The 15,842-nt window shown below is 35.8% G+C and overlaps 2 protein-coding genes and 1 non-coding gene across 6 annotated transcripts in view; all 3 read left to right on the top strand.

Annotated features, from left to right (window-relative positions):
* LOC107270187 (zinc finger SWIM domain-containing protein 8) overlaps positions 1-6,096 on the top strand; it is a 70,065-nt gene extending 63,969 nt beyond the window's left edge. For 2 of the 3 annotated variants that reach the window (XM_025087610.1, XM_025087609.1), the window contains exon 22: positions 84-6,096. In XM_025087610.1, the coding sequence (XP_024943378.1) occupies positions 84-150 (67 nt within the window). In that variant the 3' untranslated portion in view covers positions 151-6,096. The remainder of the gene's footprint in view (positions 1-83) is intronic. The other variant, XR_003060454.1, reaches the window with a different exon arrangement.
* A 1,856-nt stretch (positions 6,097-7,952) lies between these two features.
* Positions 7,953-8,034, top strand: Trnas-aga. The gene has a single exon. It is a non-coding gene; the product is annotated as a tRNA-Ser (tRNA).
* Positions 8,035-12,064: 4,030 nt separating this feature from the next.
* Positions 12,065-15,842, top strand: part of LOC107270185 (alanine--glyoxylate aminotransferase 2-like) — a 7,107-nt gene continuing 3,329 nt past the window's right edge. The window contains exons 1-4 of one of the 2 annotated variants that reach the window (XM_015744976.2): positions 12,143-12,249; positions 13,067-13,161; positions 14,189-14,307; positions 14,732-14,966. In XM_015744976.2, the coding sequence (XP_015600462.1) occupies positions 13,097-13,161; positions 14,189-14,307; positions 14,732-14,966 (419 nt within the window). In that variant the 5' untranslated portion in view covers positions 12,143-12,249; positions 13,067-13,096. Of the gene's footprint in view, positions 12,250-13,066; positions 13,162-14,188; positions 14,308-14,731; positions 14,967-15,842 lie in introns of both variants that reach the window. The other variant, XM_025087611.1, reaches the window with a different exon arrangement.

The following is a 15,842-nucleotide window of genomic DNA, read 5'->3' as shown; positions in this document are numbered from 1 at the left end:
TCAAAATTCTAGTAAATGATATGATAAATTCCTAATTGATGCACAATTTCTGCATGTTTATGCTTTGTGTTTCATTGTTTTAGATCACAGTCCTGCAATAAAGAGTTGTGGGCGCAGATCAATGGGGCACTGCAGCAGAATGGCAAATGACACAGAGCAGAGCCAGGCGTGACGTGGCTCACTCCCCATTCCCATCCTCCGCCAACAACCCTCGTTCTTCAACATCAACATCCCTGCCATCCTCATCCTCAGAGCGTTGTATGCGTTCACGGGCTGGCCACCCTTAACAAGCTCGCCTGGGACAAGATCTCCATTCCGTGCGTTGTCGAAGAGCCGCACCACAGCCATTCGCACCGTATGATAACAGGCCCACCTCCACGGCCGGAGGTTCTTGAGAATCCGAATTCTCAAGAGGTCAACCCCAGAGACGAACAGTTCAGTTGATTATGCTAAGTTCGTATTGTTGAATTAGTAGTTCTCTAGAGCGGGCTTTGAATGAGATCCAGTGAACGATCTCTTTAATTATCGCGCGTTTCCTGGTTCGGCTTCTTCGTGACATTCGTATCCGATTATCGCAAAGGTATTCATCGGATCCTGTCAACAGGACCATATTCTATTCCATAGCGTGATCGTTGGAGGTGGTGGCGTTCTTGGTTTATTATCTGGTCCCAATCGTGTTGCCTTTAGTGTTATCCATGGCCCCGTAGCGTTGTACGCACGTCAATCGTGCAAAAGGAAAAGATTGATGTATGGCGGACAATTAATACTTATTGCCTATGGGTGCAGCTGTTCGTATTGATGATAATACTTTAGTGATGTGGTGGAAATCGTATGTGCGAAAATATAGTTATCAACACTCCCGTTGACAATAACGGTAGAGTAAAAACACGAGGGAGGACGTTTCCGATATTAATAAGTAATCAATCGTATTACACACGTTTCTGTTCATTTAAAAGTGTAAGTCGATGAGTAATTTAACGGGAGAAAAAAAATATATTTCTTTTTCGTACTATTGTTACGCAAGTGTAATAATTGACGAACTTATACTTACATTTTAAGAGTACATTTTCAAATGCACTGCCATTACTGCTGTCATTGTTGTGTTTCACTTAATTACATGCAGTTAAACAGGGCCACTGCGATACACGTAGTAGTGACAGTGAATTTCGAAACGTACCCAAAGTATATTGGAATTATTGCTATCGTTTGTTTTCGACGCGATCAGTCTCTATGCGTAGCGGAAAAAGAACTACAAGAGAATTGAATATTATTATGGCGTGAAAACGCGAAACTCGAAGTACGTGCATATTATTTGCGTCCAAGACACTCTTAATTATGCATTACGAGAGTAATTGTAGTTTATTAGATATCTCATTGATGAATCTGCGATCCAAGTACTGAAACGTTTGTATCTTGAATTCTTGGCTGATACCGTATCATAAAGTTACTCGATGCTCTTTCTTTGATTACAAAATAAATGTAACACGCTGAGAACGTTTTCCGAAATAACGCAAAATTTAAATACGACACTCAGGACTAACGTACGAACTAAAGTTGGCTCATCATAAAGATCATCATAGGAAGAGCTCACTTCAGTAGAAGTACCTTTGTCTTGATAGCCCAAATAGTATTTCATTCCTTGCAGTACTAATAAATACTTGTAATATATTCAGTTTTGTTTTTTAATAGTATAACGTGCTCGCACTATTCCCCAACGCAGTTGGAGAATTCCATCGATCTCGGTATAGACTGATGTATTTACGTCTCGGAGCTTGAATACGCGTACGCGATATTGCAGTGTGGGAAAACTGCCAAAAAAAAAATAGTTAATATTAGAGAATGCTGTACCGACAACGGTGTTAGTCACCGCTGTCTTGTGAAATCAGAGTACGTATTTGAGTTGTACGGATGTGAGAAACACGAGATAGTGAACGTACGGGCGTTTAATTTGTTTAATTAATGATAGCTCGATGTAATCTCGTAATTAATGTGAAACTAAGAGAGGGGCACCATAGGATGCATTCACCATTCTCTTCAAGGCCCGTTGCTTCGAGTTTACTTTACCTATATTTCTGAGAGCATCTAGGTATTTTAGTTAAGAGAATGATATATAAGAGTGATAGAGCAAACGCTACGTTAAGTTTTAAAATATCCACGCATCCGTCATCGACCATATTTAGGTATTAAGGTTGACGCGACCTCGAAGTGTTGCGAAAAAGAAATCACACCGAGCATTATCCATGAGAACCGGAAAAACCACGTATAATCAGCCAATCAAAATCCAAACCTGGAAAAGCACTCATCTGTCACAAAGGGAATCATAAAACACGAAATCATTTATTTTAGTTAGAAGGTCTTTAGCTTCAATTAGATAGGAAATTTTATTTCGATTCTAGATAGGATGAATTCTTGTGTCTTGTTTTATTTTTCTAAACAAGTAACAAATTTTAATATTAATGACATCTATTTATATAACGATACGGTCAAATCCACATATAGATGATATTTACTTAATATTATATCCAAATTTTTATAGGAGTAAATTTTTACTTTCCTCGTGGCAATCAACACTCTCCATACCGATCCACAATATTTTCTTTACGATTACCACTTATTTCTTATACTTTAGTGTGATAGAGATACACATATTATACACAATCACAACATATTCGTTTGTCATTACCGACAATCCATAAACAAAATGATCTCTGTAATTTTTAAATTAAAATAATTTGAAATATGAATAAAGAAGTGAAATTAAAGCTAACATATCACCTATAAATTTGAGCCACCCGTCCACATCGCGAATATAGTACGATCTTTAGCTTCCATTACATTTCAGTTAATAAACACGAATTTAAAAAAGTTCAACCCAAAAATTCAGTTAGCACGTAAAGAAGTCAAAGTAATAAAGTTATTAAGCATATTAAAAGAAGTATAACGATGCCTATGAATTATTTTGATCTTGGCTGCTTGCGTTTGATATGAATCAAGATTCTCGTCTAAGTATACATATAATATAAGTTTAGAACTTTCCATTAAACCAAATGAAAATATGGCAGAACGATAATGATTATAGTAGCCAAATGCTTTGTAGAATGGAAATATAAAACTTCTGTTCCTAATTTCTAAAAAAAAATGGTGGCTCTTGCGTGGTTCGTGTTTCAATTCTCTACTAATTGATTAACCAAACCACAGCTTTAATACTCCTCTTCTCAATTAACATATTAAAAGAAAATCAATTAATTCAACGTTTTTGCTTTCCCTTCTAATCGAATCTTAGGTTATTAGAATGGAGAATAAGATTTAAGTATAAAAAAAAAACTTCCACAATACGGTAAGGAACGAAAAGAAACTTTATTTTCTAATACCTTCTATTCCGAGACAATTGCGAAGCGTTGTAATGATAATGTAATAATGTTATTGTTTCTAGTATGAACACTGAACAGTGCCTCGTCAAAATCTGTGTGAACACTTTTTCAAGTCGAAAATGTTCTATAACGACATTGTCTGCTGTCTGTATTCGCCAGCGTTAAATTATATCGTTAAGAGTGTAGTGAACATACGTGACATGCGACTCAATGTCTGCAAAAGAGTTCGAAGTGTGCACTATTTAATATCTTGGATGAAAAAAAAAATTAATAGGTACGCATTAAGTAATGAATATTAACGATAAGAATTAAAAATTATCCACGAGTGAATTCTTTTAGTTTTACACGCGTAGGTCATGTCACATGAATACAACTTTTTTTCATTTTTTTTCTCGATATTTCATTAAATCAAAATACCGCGACGACGGAACGGACGCAAACTATACAAAGCGACGCCATCGCGCATGCGCGTTACTTATTTCTTTTATTGTTTCGTGTGCCAAGACAAGCTGACTCTGAATTTATTTTCGATAATGCAGTCATAGGTAATATATTCTAGGCTGAGCGTGTGTGCACATAGGATAAATATTACTTACCGCCCTCGAATGATCTGATACATTTTGCCAACTGATACACGAAGAGCAATATTACGAATTAACACATCCATTTGACATAGGTATCCATATTGCAAACTTGTAATTCACATTCTCACTTACGTACGCGAAAAGGCTCGAGAAGCATCATTTATTACGTATTATCCAAAGAGTAACAGTAGATTAGTGTCGAGCTTAAAAGCTAATAGTAGACAAGTAGAAGTTTATAAAAACAGAGTTTGCACCATCTTTGTATGTTATTTTGTGATTAACCTTTCTCTGTCGTTCTTTTAAAATACATTATTTTCATAAAAATTAAATTTTTTTAAATAAAAACGTCGAGCCTTTGATTCCCGTATGACATACTCGTAGCGTTTTTAGATAAGGATTGTACAAAATTGTCAAACTTTTCGTAATACAATTGTACGCTAGAATACAGTAAGTTAATTGTCATTTCAGGTTAGAAGTACACTAACAGTGGTTCGAGCTTGTAAAATATTCCAAACGGCCCAGTAGCGTCTTTTCGATAGTCTCTTGTGTGCGAATTCTTTTATTCTTAAGATTGATGGAAAAAAAAAAGATAATTGTCTGTAAACGTTGAAACTTGTTAGCCTAACTAGACAAATATGGAAAGGACTTAGTTAACGCAGGAAAGGAAATTATTGCTTGTAGATCATCCCTATATTCAATGATAATTAATGGTACGTTGTAATACTCGTGACGTAGCATTTTATAGATTTCGAACGACCGATTGAAAAAGAAGACAAAAAATCGCAAACGATTTTACTGTTTGAAGCATACATATATATACTAACATCAGAGACAAAAAATGTGGCGTCTTGATTATACTCGCGTTTCTACCAAAATCTGCCTAGAAAAATTAATTCTTTCCCTGCATTAGTCGATATAAAGCGGAAAAAAAAGATGGGAGAAAGCATGTGCGAGAGAGAAGAGGAAAATGATAAAAAGAATATATTTTTACACTTGGTCAAAAAGCTGAAGAAATTTTCTGCAAAAAAAAAAAAGTAAATATGAAGCAAAATGATAGTACGAAATTAGACGTTCATCTAGATTTATTGTAAATTGAACTTATAGTACTGCAGAAACGCGAGGTTCCGAGGTGATGAAAATTAAAGGCCCTACGAGACGTATTTGTTAAACAGTATTCAAATTCTATAAAATAACATATTTTTTCTTAACGATTATATTCGTACTTGATCCATTAAAATACTAGTATCACAAGTTTCCATTTAATCGGGATAAATGACGATCAAGTGTGTCCATATTGGGAAAATAATTATCAATCACGACTCGTGGGGTCTTTTACAATACAGCTCTCGATACTCCAATATTAAATAGTCATACAGCGCCAAGTGATGTAACTCCAAAGATTTTGAAACTCAAAGCACAACAACAAATAGTTCAGGTGAATTAGTAATTTCGAAAAATTCTACACATGGATTTACAAAACTTGAAGCTGTCAAAGGTTCACCTTAATTACTATACTCTTATATTTAAGATTTAAGAGGTAGCCGTACTACGGTTCAAGAGATTTTTTATTACCCCATCGCACACTATAAAATGAAAAAGAAAAGAAAAAAAAAATTAAACTTTATTCCATTGCGAAATATTACGTTGACACCTTATTTTATAACGAATTTAATTTCACTATTAGTCCGTATAAAAACTGCGTCCCCGTTCTAGACATTTCACGTTAATGCAGATAAATTATATAATGGAGCATGTGCAATGTGCTCCGCCGTTCCTCGGCGATTGTCGTCGACATAGCAGCAGACAGTTTGAACCAATACAAATTTGCGAAACGATATACATTCGAACATTGTGCTGATTAAATATAAACGGATATCGTTTTTTGCATACAGTACAGAAAAAAATAAACGGATGAATGCTCACGGGACGAAAAATAGACCGAGTTAGGTTCGCGATTTTTTTATAGCGTGTTTAATAGCGTGCGTTTTTTATACGTCGCAGGATTTTTAATATTTTGCTAATACATTTATTCCGGAATATGTGCAGCTGATTAAAGAAAAGAATAGGCGTCTCGTCTATGTTATCGTAGTTTCGCCATATTGAGAAATCGAGACGTATGATCATGTCGATGAAAAAAAAAAGGAAATAATATTTTTTAAATGCATCAAGTAATGTTTTTACACTCGATTTTGAAACAGGAAATTATTCTGCTATTCTATAGTGAAAATTGCCATTCTGCGTTGGACATGTTACGAAATCTGTCATGTGTCATGGTATTTGGTATGGAATAATTTTGTGGATATATGACGAAAGTTATTTTTAATTGAGTATATAGAATCAGCCAAAAGAATCCTGCGACGGAATTGTATGCGGTATACAGTGCGCGACGAATTTTTAATATTGAAATATGTTATTAATGACGTAAGAGGACAGTGCAATAGTGATCTATAGTACAGGCAATATTGGATTAACAATTTTGTAGATACAATGCTTTCGGTCGAGCCTCACGGAATTTTGTCTAGTGACCAATAAAGGCGTCCCACGACGTTCTATATATCTGTCTACAGCCCGAGGAACGTTTCGGCTTCTTAATTCGAACGCGGACTACGTTGCAAATTCCAAATAAAATTAATCCAGAGCTAAATCCCAATATGGGATTAATGTATTTTCTGAACTGAGATATTCTTCGAATTTACCTGTCACGGCAGTTGCTTGACGTCGATCTGGAAACGATTGCACTGGACTCTCCTTATATAGATGTGCATATATACGAATAGTGTATTATAAAAAAAAGTATAACGTCACTATAAAATATAAATTGATATTTATCATGGCCATATATATATATACGTTTGCCAAAGAGATACTTTGGGGAAACGAAAAATCAAGGAGCGTTCACAATAGCAAGCTAATGTTATAAAAAAAAAAAAAATTACTACCTTGGGATATCAGAGCGTTAGGATTCTTACCTAATCTAACCTAACGAAACATGTCTAAGCCCATCACCAATACTGGATGTCTAACATTGAAAAAATATAAACAAATTTGGTGTGACGGTCCGCTTTATGGTCCTCAAAATAGTCATTACGCTGGAAAATCTTTGAGGACAGTCCCCAAAACAGCCATTTGTCCTCAAATGAGCGGCTTCGTAAATGACATCGTCTCCAAATTATCCCTTAGCAACAAATATAATTATACGTATATATAAGAAAATATTGTTCGGGTCGTGAAAAAATGTAGATCTTAGTCTTTTTCAATTTCTAGATGTTAAAAGCGAGAATATTTTATAAATATATCTAATATTATATTGTGGATATATTTGTTACGGAGATTGTAAGTGATCCCTATGCGTGCTATAGGGGAACATACATCTTGCGCTCTACGAATATGCAAACATTATGTACGATTCGTCATTATTCTCATTAAGATAATTATTATGGTATGGTAATCATGAATATTGTGGAGTGGATCTATTTATGAAACCGTCGACCGTTGATGTAATCAAATGTGTTCTTGAGTGAATTTTAATAGAACACTTTAAATTACAATGCTTGCCTTTTAATGATTGTTTTGCAATTACCTATTACCCATTTTCCTGAAAACTGTATTTGCTTGAAAAAAAAAACTGAGGTTCTGCAATACGATAGATACGAATTTTTCCTTAAAAAGAAAGCAAAGTATAATTTTTCAAAGCAAACAAAATTTCATTTCACCGGGATTTGAACCGACGCTCCCAGAGGGAAGTTGATTTTTTGTCAAATACGCTCTAACCACTCGGCCGCGATATTATTGTACTATTTTTTATTTTTTTTCTTATATTAAGTTTGTAAGTTGAATTAACTATAGTTTATATTCTTCTTATTTATTTTCAGTTATACATACATGAAGCCTAATTGAAAAATCATCTACTGTTACATATGAATGACTAATAGTAACTTAACATATTAATCTTTTTCTGTACGACATATGCCTATGGTAAAATTTCTTCATATAGGAAGCAGTCGTGGCCGAGTGGTTAAGGCGTCTGACTAGAAATCAGATTCCCTCTGGGAGCGTAGGTTCGAGTCCTACCGACTGCGAATGGGTACATTTTTTTTATCTGCTAGAAACATCCGATACACCAGATTGTTTATGATAAAAGTTTTTTTTAATAATAAAATTTATTACATCGTCAAAACAAGTGCTTATTTATTACGATAAATATCTATATATAGTATATCGCAAGCAAAAAATAAAATTGTACTGAATGACAGCACCTTTGAAGAAGAGATATAGTCGACTTGCGACTGAGATCAGACATATAATTATGATAAAATCTGATTGCTGATATGTTTTTCAATTCTTTTTAATTAACCTTCGTTGTATCATATTCGATCCTCGAGTAACTTTATATACGCTATATGTTACACTTAAAAAGTAATAGAACTAACAGTAGTTAACATTTGTATAACTAATAATAAAATCGGAAGATAGATGTAGTAGATGATTTTGTTGTCGAATCAATTTTTACAAGCGTCACGAAGTTCCGTGCGCACTTGTAGTTTGTATATGTATATGTGGTATGACTAGCGACGTAAATCAAGTTCAATGAGAGTACGGTGCCATGTAATTTACAATCGCGTAACATAGCCTTACGAGAATAATTCACGCCAACAAGTCGTCACCATGAAGATAAAAAATTACCAAAAAAAAACCATGTAAACAGATGTTTATTTTATGTGAACCCAGTAACGCACAATAACTTATTTATAGAATATACCATGCACAAGCAAACTGTTTGACATTAAACACTTAACCTGGCATTGAAACAGCGGTCGCGCGGATCTAAACGTAGAAAAGAATATTGGCCGGCATATAACTGAACGCGGGGGAGACGTGAATCCTGGTTTTTTTAACTACTCATACTATCTGAACAAGTAGCAGCGTTCAAAATGAGCCTAATTAGAATACGCGCGAGGCCCTGGAAGAAATTTGAATCAGATATATTTTTTAATATCCAAGATAATCCTTTATATGTTTTCGGCACAAAGTTTTACAGATTTATGTCAACAACTGCAATAATATCATGAGAAATATTTTCCAAGTAAATGATATTATTTTTCTTGGTACAAAGTAGCACAAGAGATTGTGCTCGGCGTTAAATATACGAAGACATCGATAAATGTGATAATTTGGAAAAAGAAAGAAAATTCTCTATTCTATCTCTATTCAAACGCTTCTGATTACATCACGCACTAATCCACGTGGATTCATGCACTGTCCGCGTGCTTAATGCTGTTGATATATGAGTAGCTCTGTTATCTCTTATTATTCATCGTATGATCCAGAGTATAGCGAGCCTCTTAGTCAAATAGTGGATATTTATTGTTAGGATCTTTATTACATGATCTACCTTTCATTTAAAAATTGCCAGCATAATAAAAAGAAAGAACAAATTTACTTGCTGATACGTACTGCCATCGTGGACAAGTCGGTTGTAATTCTTGAAAGACAAATGATAAATCTTGAATAATAAAAAATTAATGATAATAATATTTTCCATTGTTAACGTAATACTAACTTCATTATCCAATTCAGTACTAAAGTGATATTAATTAGCTGTCCATTAGTATACGAGCTAATTGATTATAATGTACAATGATTTGCTAATAAATACGTGCAATTTGGACAAAGCTGTTTATGCACAGTTAATGTATATAGAGTTATCCAGTAGAAACGCACCATCTGAACATGGTTCTACAATAGAAATCAAATGGACGGGCCAACTTCAGACAATGATAGTATCTAATATCATAAAGCACTCCCTATCCGCTGGGTATAATATAGTTGGATAATCACGTGTTTATTTCTATCATGCGAGAGTCGCATGTGTGTCACGTTGTTACACCTCATTAGAAAGACGCAATCAAGGCCATTACAATAGACGTGAAACGCGTTTAAAAAAAAGTTCGTCTTATGCGAATCTATTGAATATAAATTTATTTTCCTCTTTGTCATCCTTGCGAATCTTGATGCACTTTTTATAGGAACTTGGGAGGAATTCAAAATTTATCAGATATCGCATCCAGACAGTGATGCATGGAAATGAAGCTTTAATGCAATATTATTTATGCAAACTTCATGCACCTGCAACTAATTAGCTACTCAGTGTCGTTTTCCAAGGTAATTCCTGCACGTTCTACAATGAACAATAAAGTAGCATAAATTTGTATATCACACGTGTACAAGGTATATGAATGGAAACAAAAATTTTGTTAAATATGCAATTTCCCAGTATGCTGATGTATATATCGGGACACAAATATTTAGCAATGAACCATCAGTAACGTGTATCAAAATAATATTTAGCATTCTTTATCTGTTCTGTTTGATTTTATCTGAACAGTTTGACGGAAATGTACATTTCACAATGTTATTCTACCAAAACGAAAGCAGTGGTGAAATACGTGATCTATCATGCTTACAACATTGCTTGACATTTACGTATGTTTAAAAAAAGAAAATATCTGTAACTCGACGGACGAGTGATCAATCATATTTTTTATGAAAATAATAATTTTGACATCATATCCCAATTCTATATTAATATCAGTACCCGAGACACTTGATTAATTTAATCATCAATCACTCGAATGAGATTTCAAGTGTGTAATGAACTTTCACTATGCGCCAAATTAAACTAGTGCATATTTACATAAGTACTTTGGTATAGTTACTACTTGGAATATCATGCATGTGAACTGGTCGTCGAGTTTAATGGGCATCGAGTTAGGAGTAGCAAATTATTATTGCAGTTTGCAGTAATTATTATTGTAGTAACTTTTACCACGGATCATTAGGTACGCTCTTATAAATTAAATTAATCATATTCAAAATTTACATTTTTTATTGTCAACCTCCAGTCTCATAATTGGTCTCCCATAATCAACCTCAACATTAGTCCTCCAACGTGTACCGTATGTATCACTCCGATTGTCATCCATTTCATCATCCATTCAGCCAATAATATCGACCCAATTTCTGTCACTAAATTCGCATAACAATAGCAGTCTGCACTTTGACATCTAAAACGGGAACAAATGATTTCCGTCTAAATGAAATACTATAGACGATAAGACCATACGCGTAACACACATGGCCTGAATGCCGCGCGCATTGACCTTCTATCAAAACTCGGAGCATTGTTCAGAGTGCAGCAAACAGTGCAGAAATATGCATTATAGAGGAACCATAGGGCAGCTTATTAATGCACACATGGCAAAAGGTCATACATTGTCATTGTTATCGACCTCGCAGCTATATAACATCATCTCAATAGGTATACCATTATCTGTGTACATACCAAGCATCGAGCATATGTACACATTGCGACCAATTCGCTATCTACTTACCCGCACGATAAAACAACTACACAGCGCAACTGATGAGACGTCGGCTGATCACATGTGGTGCGAGCCTCCTTCACGTGATGATCAATATTATCGAAAGACGCACATTGTCCTTTTTCTACGATATTATAGCCACTCGAACCTTGCTTCTACTATCTTTTTCTTTTTTTTTTTCCATCTCTGGAGGAGTACAGTCTCGACATTCTTGAGTACGGAGAATCAATAGAGAGAATACGTAAGGCATCGGCATACAGAATCTTACTCTAGGCGATATAGGATATACCGATGTTCCATCAAGCTTGCCGAGAAAATTAATTTCTGTCGTAGTAATACGAGCAAAGTAATTTTGTCACGTAGAGATCACACGTATACCTTCAAGTTCAAATGGTTCTTGTATGGGCCAATTTTCAATATCAATTTCCATTGGACTAGACCGATTTCACTCGGTGTATCACTGTTCTTTACTGTAGCACGAAAGAATATGAGAATTTGATATTGGATAAATCGTTAATGAAATGAGTGAACCGTGTTTTTGCTAAATTTTTATTTCCGGACACATTCGAATAACGTCAGCAGTGATTATAGGAAAAAGAGGCTCTAACGTAATATTAAATGATAATGAAAGAGTGGGAAGGATAAGGAAAAGAGATAACGAAGAATTAAGATTGGTCCAAGTTTTAGGCTATGTAGTAAGAATAACGAGGATGCAGAGTAACCAGGCTGAGATTGCGTGGAGATGAGTTTAGAGCAGGAGGGGAGTATAAAGAAAGAAGTGCGCGCGCAACTCCCCGCTTTTTCCCACCAACTTACGGATGCTATATATGACGTCACCAGAGTAGGTCGCGACACTCAGCTGACAGCTGCATTCAGAAGTCGAGGAACCGCGACTTCCCGTTTCAACATCAGGTACGATTCGTACTACGTTGATATACGCTTACGGCAGAATTTTATTATAAAATTTACATTCATTTTATCTTTATCTTCACCTCGCGTTTTTGTTTGTCGGGTTTTTCATTCTTATTCACCTTTCGTGCGCTAGTTATACACCCGTATCGTTACAATTTTGTCGTCACTAATTAATCTCGAAGTTTGTTTTAATAACGAGCAAATTTATGCTCACGTCAAATCAAAGCGACCCGCGTGCACTTCTCTTTGATTAAATCTCCCTCGTTACGTGCATTTAAATTGATGACGCGCATGCGAATTTCGAGGGAATAATTATAACCTAGTTAGAATCGCATATTAAACAGTCCACATAAATGCGTATATCCACATTTTAATGAGGATTATCGTATCAGCTGCGTGACAATCTATAGAATGAGTGTTATAATTATTAGCGGTACCAGCCTATTTAATTATGCGCGAGAGACGCGCGAGATACGAGCCACTCGAAAAATCTTTGAAAAAAGTACCCATACAAATTTATTACACAAGCCCAGTCGCAACTAAAGGGAATATTTAGGCTTTATATTAATAATTATAGTACCCTTTAATAATTCTAACCTCCGATTGCACCTTAACACATTTATTTATCGTTATGCAACTCTATGTACAGACGTTTATAGATCTTAAGGTCGAGACGTTATACACGTATATGTATATGTCGAAAGAAAACAACGAGTTCATATTGCGTCCATTACACGATTGTCACTGTATGCATCTGAAATGACGTAAAGGCGATACACGAGAACCGTTGCGAATCTGTATTGATACCATTTCACAGATCCCACTCGAGAAAAAAAGAATCTCCAAGATGATGGACTCGTTGGAGCAAATGCCAAAGAACGATACAATTAAACTTCGCGAACGTCACATTGGGTAAGTAGGATGTCAATAATTTATGAATGAGATTGAGGAAATATACTCTTCATTATTATATTCTTTAATCGTGATTGATAGAATATCGTATAGGACCTACATATAGGTATATCGATACCTGAAATAATCAGATACTTTTTTCAATATACGTAAATAATTATGGAATTTCCATATCAATTTGATTTTTTGCCTATCGCGATTTATCAAGTGCACCTATGTTATCTGTACATTGCCAAATAGCCATGTATAGTGTACCATGCAATTTCCCTGTAGGAAAATGATCAGGTTAAGTCCTTCAATTTCACCGCAGCGTCCAGCGTCCAGCAATGGTCATGCGAACAACCCTCCATTCTCGGTTTTCATTCCTTTTCGTTGGCATGCAGGATTGCAGGTGGATAGGTGGTTGGGTGGACGGAATAGGTACGCGGGTAACGTTACTATGCTAATTAGCACTGCTCCTGGAATATTACCCACGTATATTCACGAGCCACTTGAAATTTCTCCTCTAATGGTCAGTGGGAGACGTGTAAATTACAGATGGCTGGGCAAGTCAAATTTACCTGGTATAATGCACGTTTAATACGATAGCACGCGTACGATAGCTCATTATCATGTTAAACGGCTGGTTATCAGCTGTCACTTGAATCATCTGATAACGTGGGAACGTACCTAAACTAACCTACGTGCGCATTACCATATTACCACGTAGGATAACGTTGTGTCGCGTAGCCGATAAACGACACGGACGAGTAATAAATCATTGTCAATTGTTGCACCTAACGTATATAGTAATATACAGATATGAAAGAGCGAATGGAAAACGGAATATTGGCGTACGATTTTATTTATACAATTTTTTTTTATTTTCAACGGACAAAAATTATTTTTCGAGCACGCGTGTGCATTTTTCCAAAATATCCAAAATGCCGCTCCATTTAGGTATATCGTAGGTGTTTAGGTATATATGCGATTGTAAATTAATTTACGTGTCTATTCAAATTGCAATTTCAAAAACTCCCGTTTTCAGGCAATCATGCAAATTATTCTACAAGTCGAGCCCTTTGAAGATTGTCAGGGCAGAAGGACAGTACATGTACGACGAAAGGAGCGAGCGCTATCTGGATTGCATAAACAACGTGGCTCACGGTAATTAGTTATTTAAGTGGAGCACTTATATCAATAACGCGATATACCTTATTGTTTTTGTATCTGCGATTATTCCGTGAATTCTTACGCATTTTCCAACTAACGACCTATGGGTTATCAAACTGCGTCTGTACTTTTTTGACCCCATTGAGCATAATACGTATTGTATCTCCACTGAGGGTACATGCAGCTACACTGTGTCAATAATCCACGAGCTGTACCGAGTTCGTTATACGAATTGCCAATGACCAGAAATGGTTTAACGATCTTTAATATGAAACAAAAAGTTTAATTTAATTTCAATTATAGTTTGAAACAATTTAAAAAAATATGTCACATTGTACGCGATCCATCAGCATATTGGCACATCGCGTTATCTAAAAATCTCTCAGCTTCGTTAAATTCGACAATATTTTATTTCCAGTCGGTCATTGTCATCCGGATGTTGTTCGAGCTGGACAACAACAAATGGCTTTGCTCTGTACGAACAATCGTTTTCTGCATGACAATTTAGTAGTCTGTGCACGTCGGCTTGCTTCGCTCCTGCCGGAACCTCTGTCAGTGTGTTTCCTGGTTAATTCCGGAAGCGAAGCAAACGACCTGGCCTTACGTCTGGCTCAGGCACATACAGCTAACAAGGACGTCATCACACTCGATCAGTAAGTCATCAGAGAAACGAGGGATTGTCTCGTCCCTTTTCGTTTTTCTTTTCAGGAAATAACGTTTCCTTGGTAATAGGTGTTATAGGACGCAGGTGGCTTGGCTTGGATTGGATCTTGTCAATATGGCTTCCTCGTTACGGTTTACCGACTTCAATTTTTAGCATCTTCTTTTTCGGGTGAATGAGCGGCGCCATGCGTTTCGTCCTTTTCCTTATGATTTGGACGCTGAAGGATTCTTTCTTAAATTGAACGGTGATACAATAGTGAAAAATCTTTTATAAAGAAGTCGATAAAATGTGGCTAGATGTTTTCACGTACTTTGTCTTTATACCTTCGGTTTAGTCGATAGCACGCAATATGGAACAGGATGAAACGAAGGCGCAGTCGCCGTTACGGTGCGCGAGTGCGACTAAGTGAAATTTGAGTGAAATTTTCAGACAATAATCTCACTTTGAAAGTGTGATACTAATCGTGTGGGTTTCTTTTTTGCCTGTTTGCAGCATACCTCATGACTTCTAGAAGAAGAATACATCGCGCGCTAATGCTACCTCCAAGCCAAAGAAGGACGACCGTATTCCCTTCCGCCTTGGCGGAAGTGGATCGTCTACATAATCTTGTCATTTTAGGTGACATCCTACGATGTATGTGACGTATGATAAAGCTTAAGAATTTTCAGTACCGAAATACGCGTTTTCCTCGCTATGTTGTGCGTCAGTCTGTCCGGAGGAACCATTATCTACTTTCACGGAGAATTCTCGGACGTTAACTGCCCAAGACACGACCTAATACCCAGACGGATCGTCCAATGAGAATTTCGATTTTTCAGCGGATTTTCGTGTTTTTTTTTTTTTTTTTTTTTTTTTTTTTTTTTTT

This window comes from Cephus cinctus, unplaced genomic scaffold (genome assembly GCF_000341935.2).
Source record: "Cephus cinctus unplaced genomic scaffold, Ccin1 Ccin1_scaffold0709, whole genome shotgun sequence".
Lineage (NCBI taxonomy): Eukaryota > Metazoa > Arthropoda > Insecta > Hymenoptera > Cephidae > Cephus > Cephus cinctus.
The sequence above is the reverse complement of the archived record's forward strand: the minus strand, read 5'-3'. Positions and strand labels throughout refer to the sequence as shown.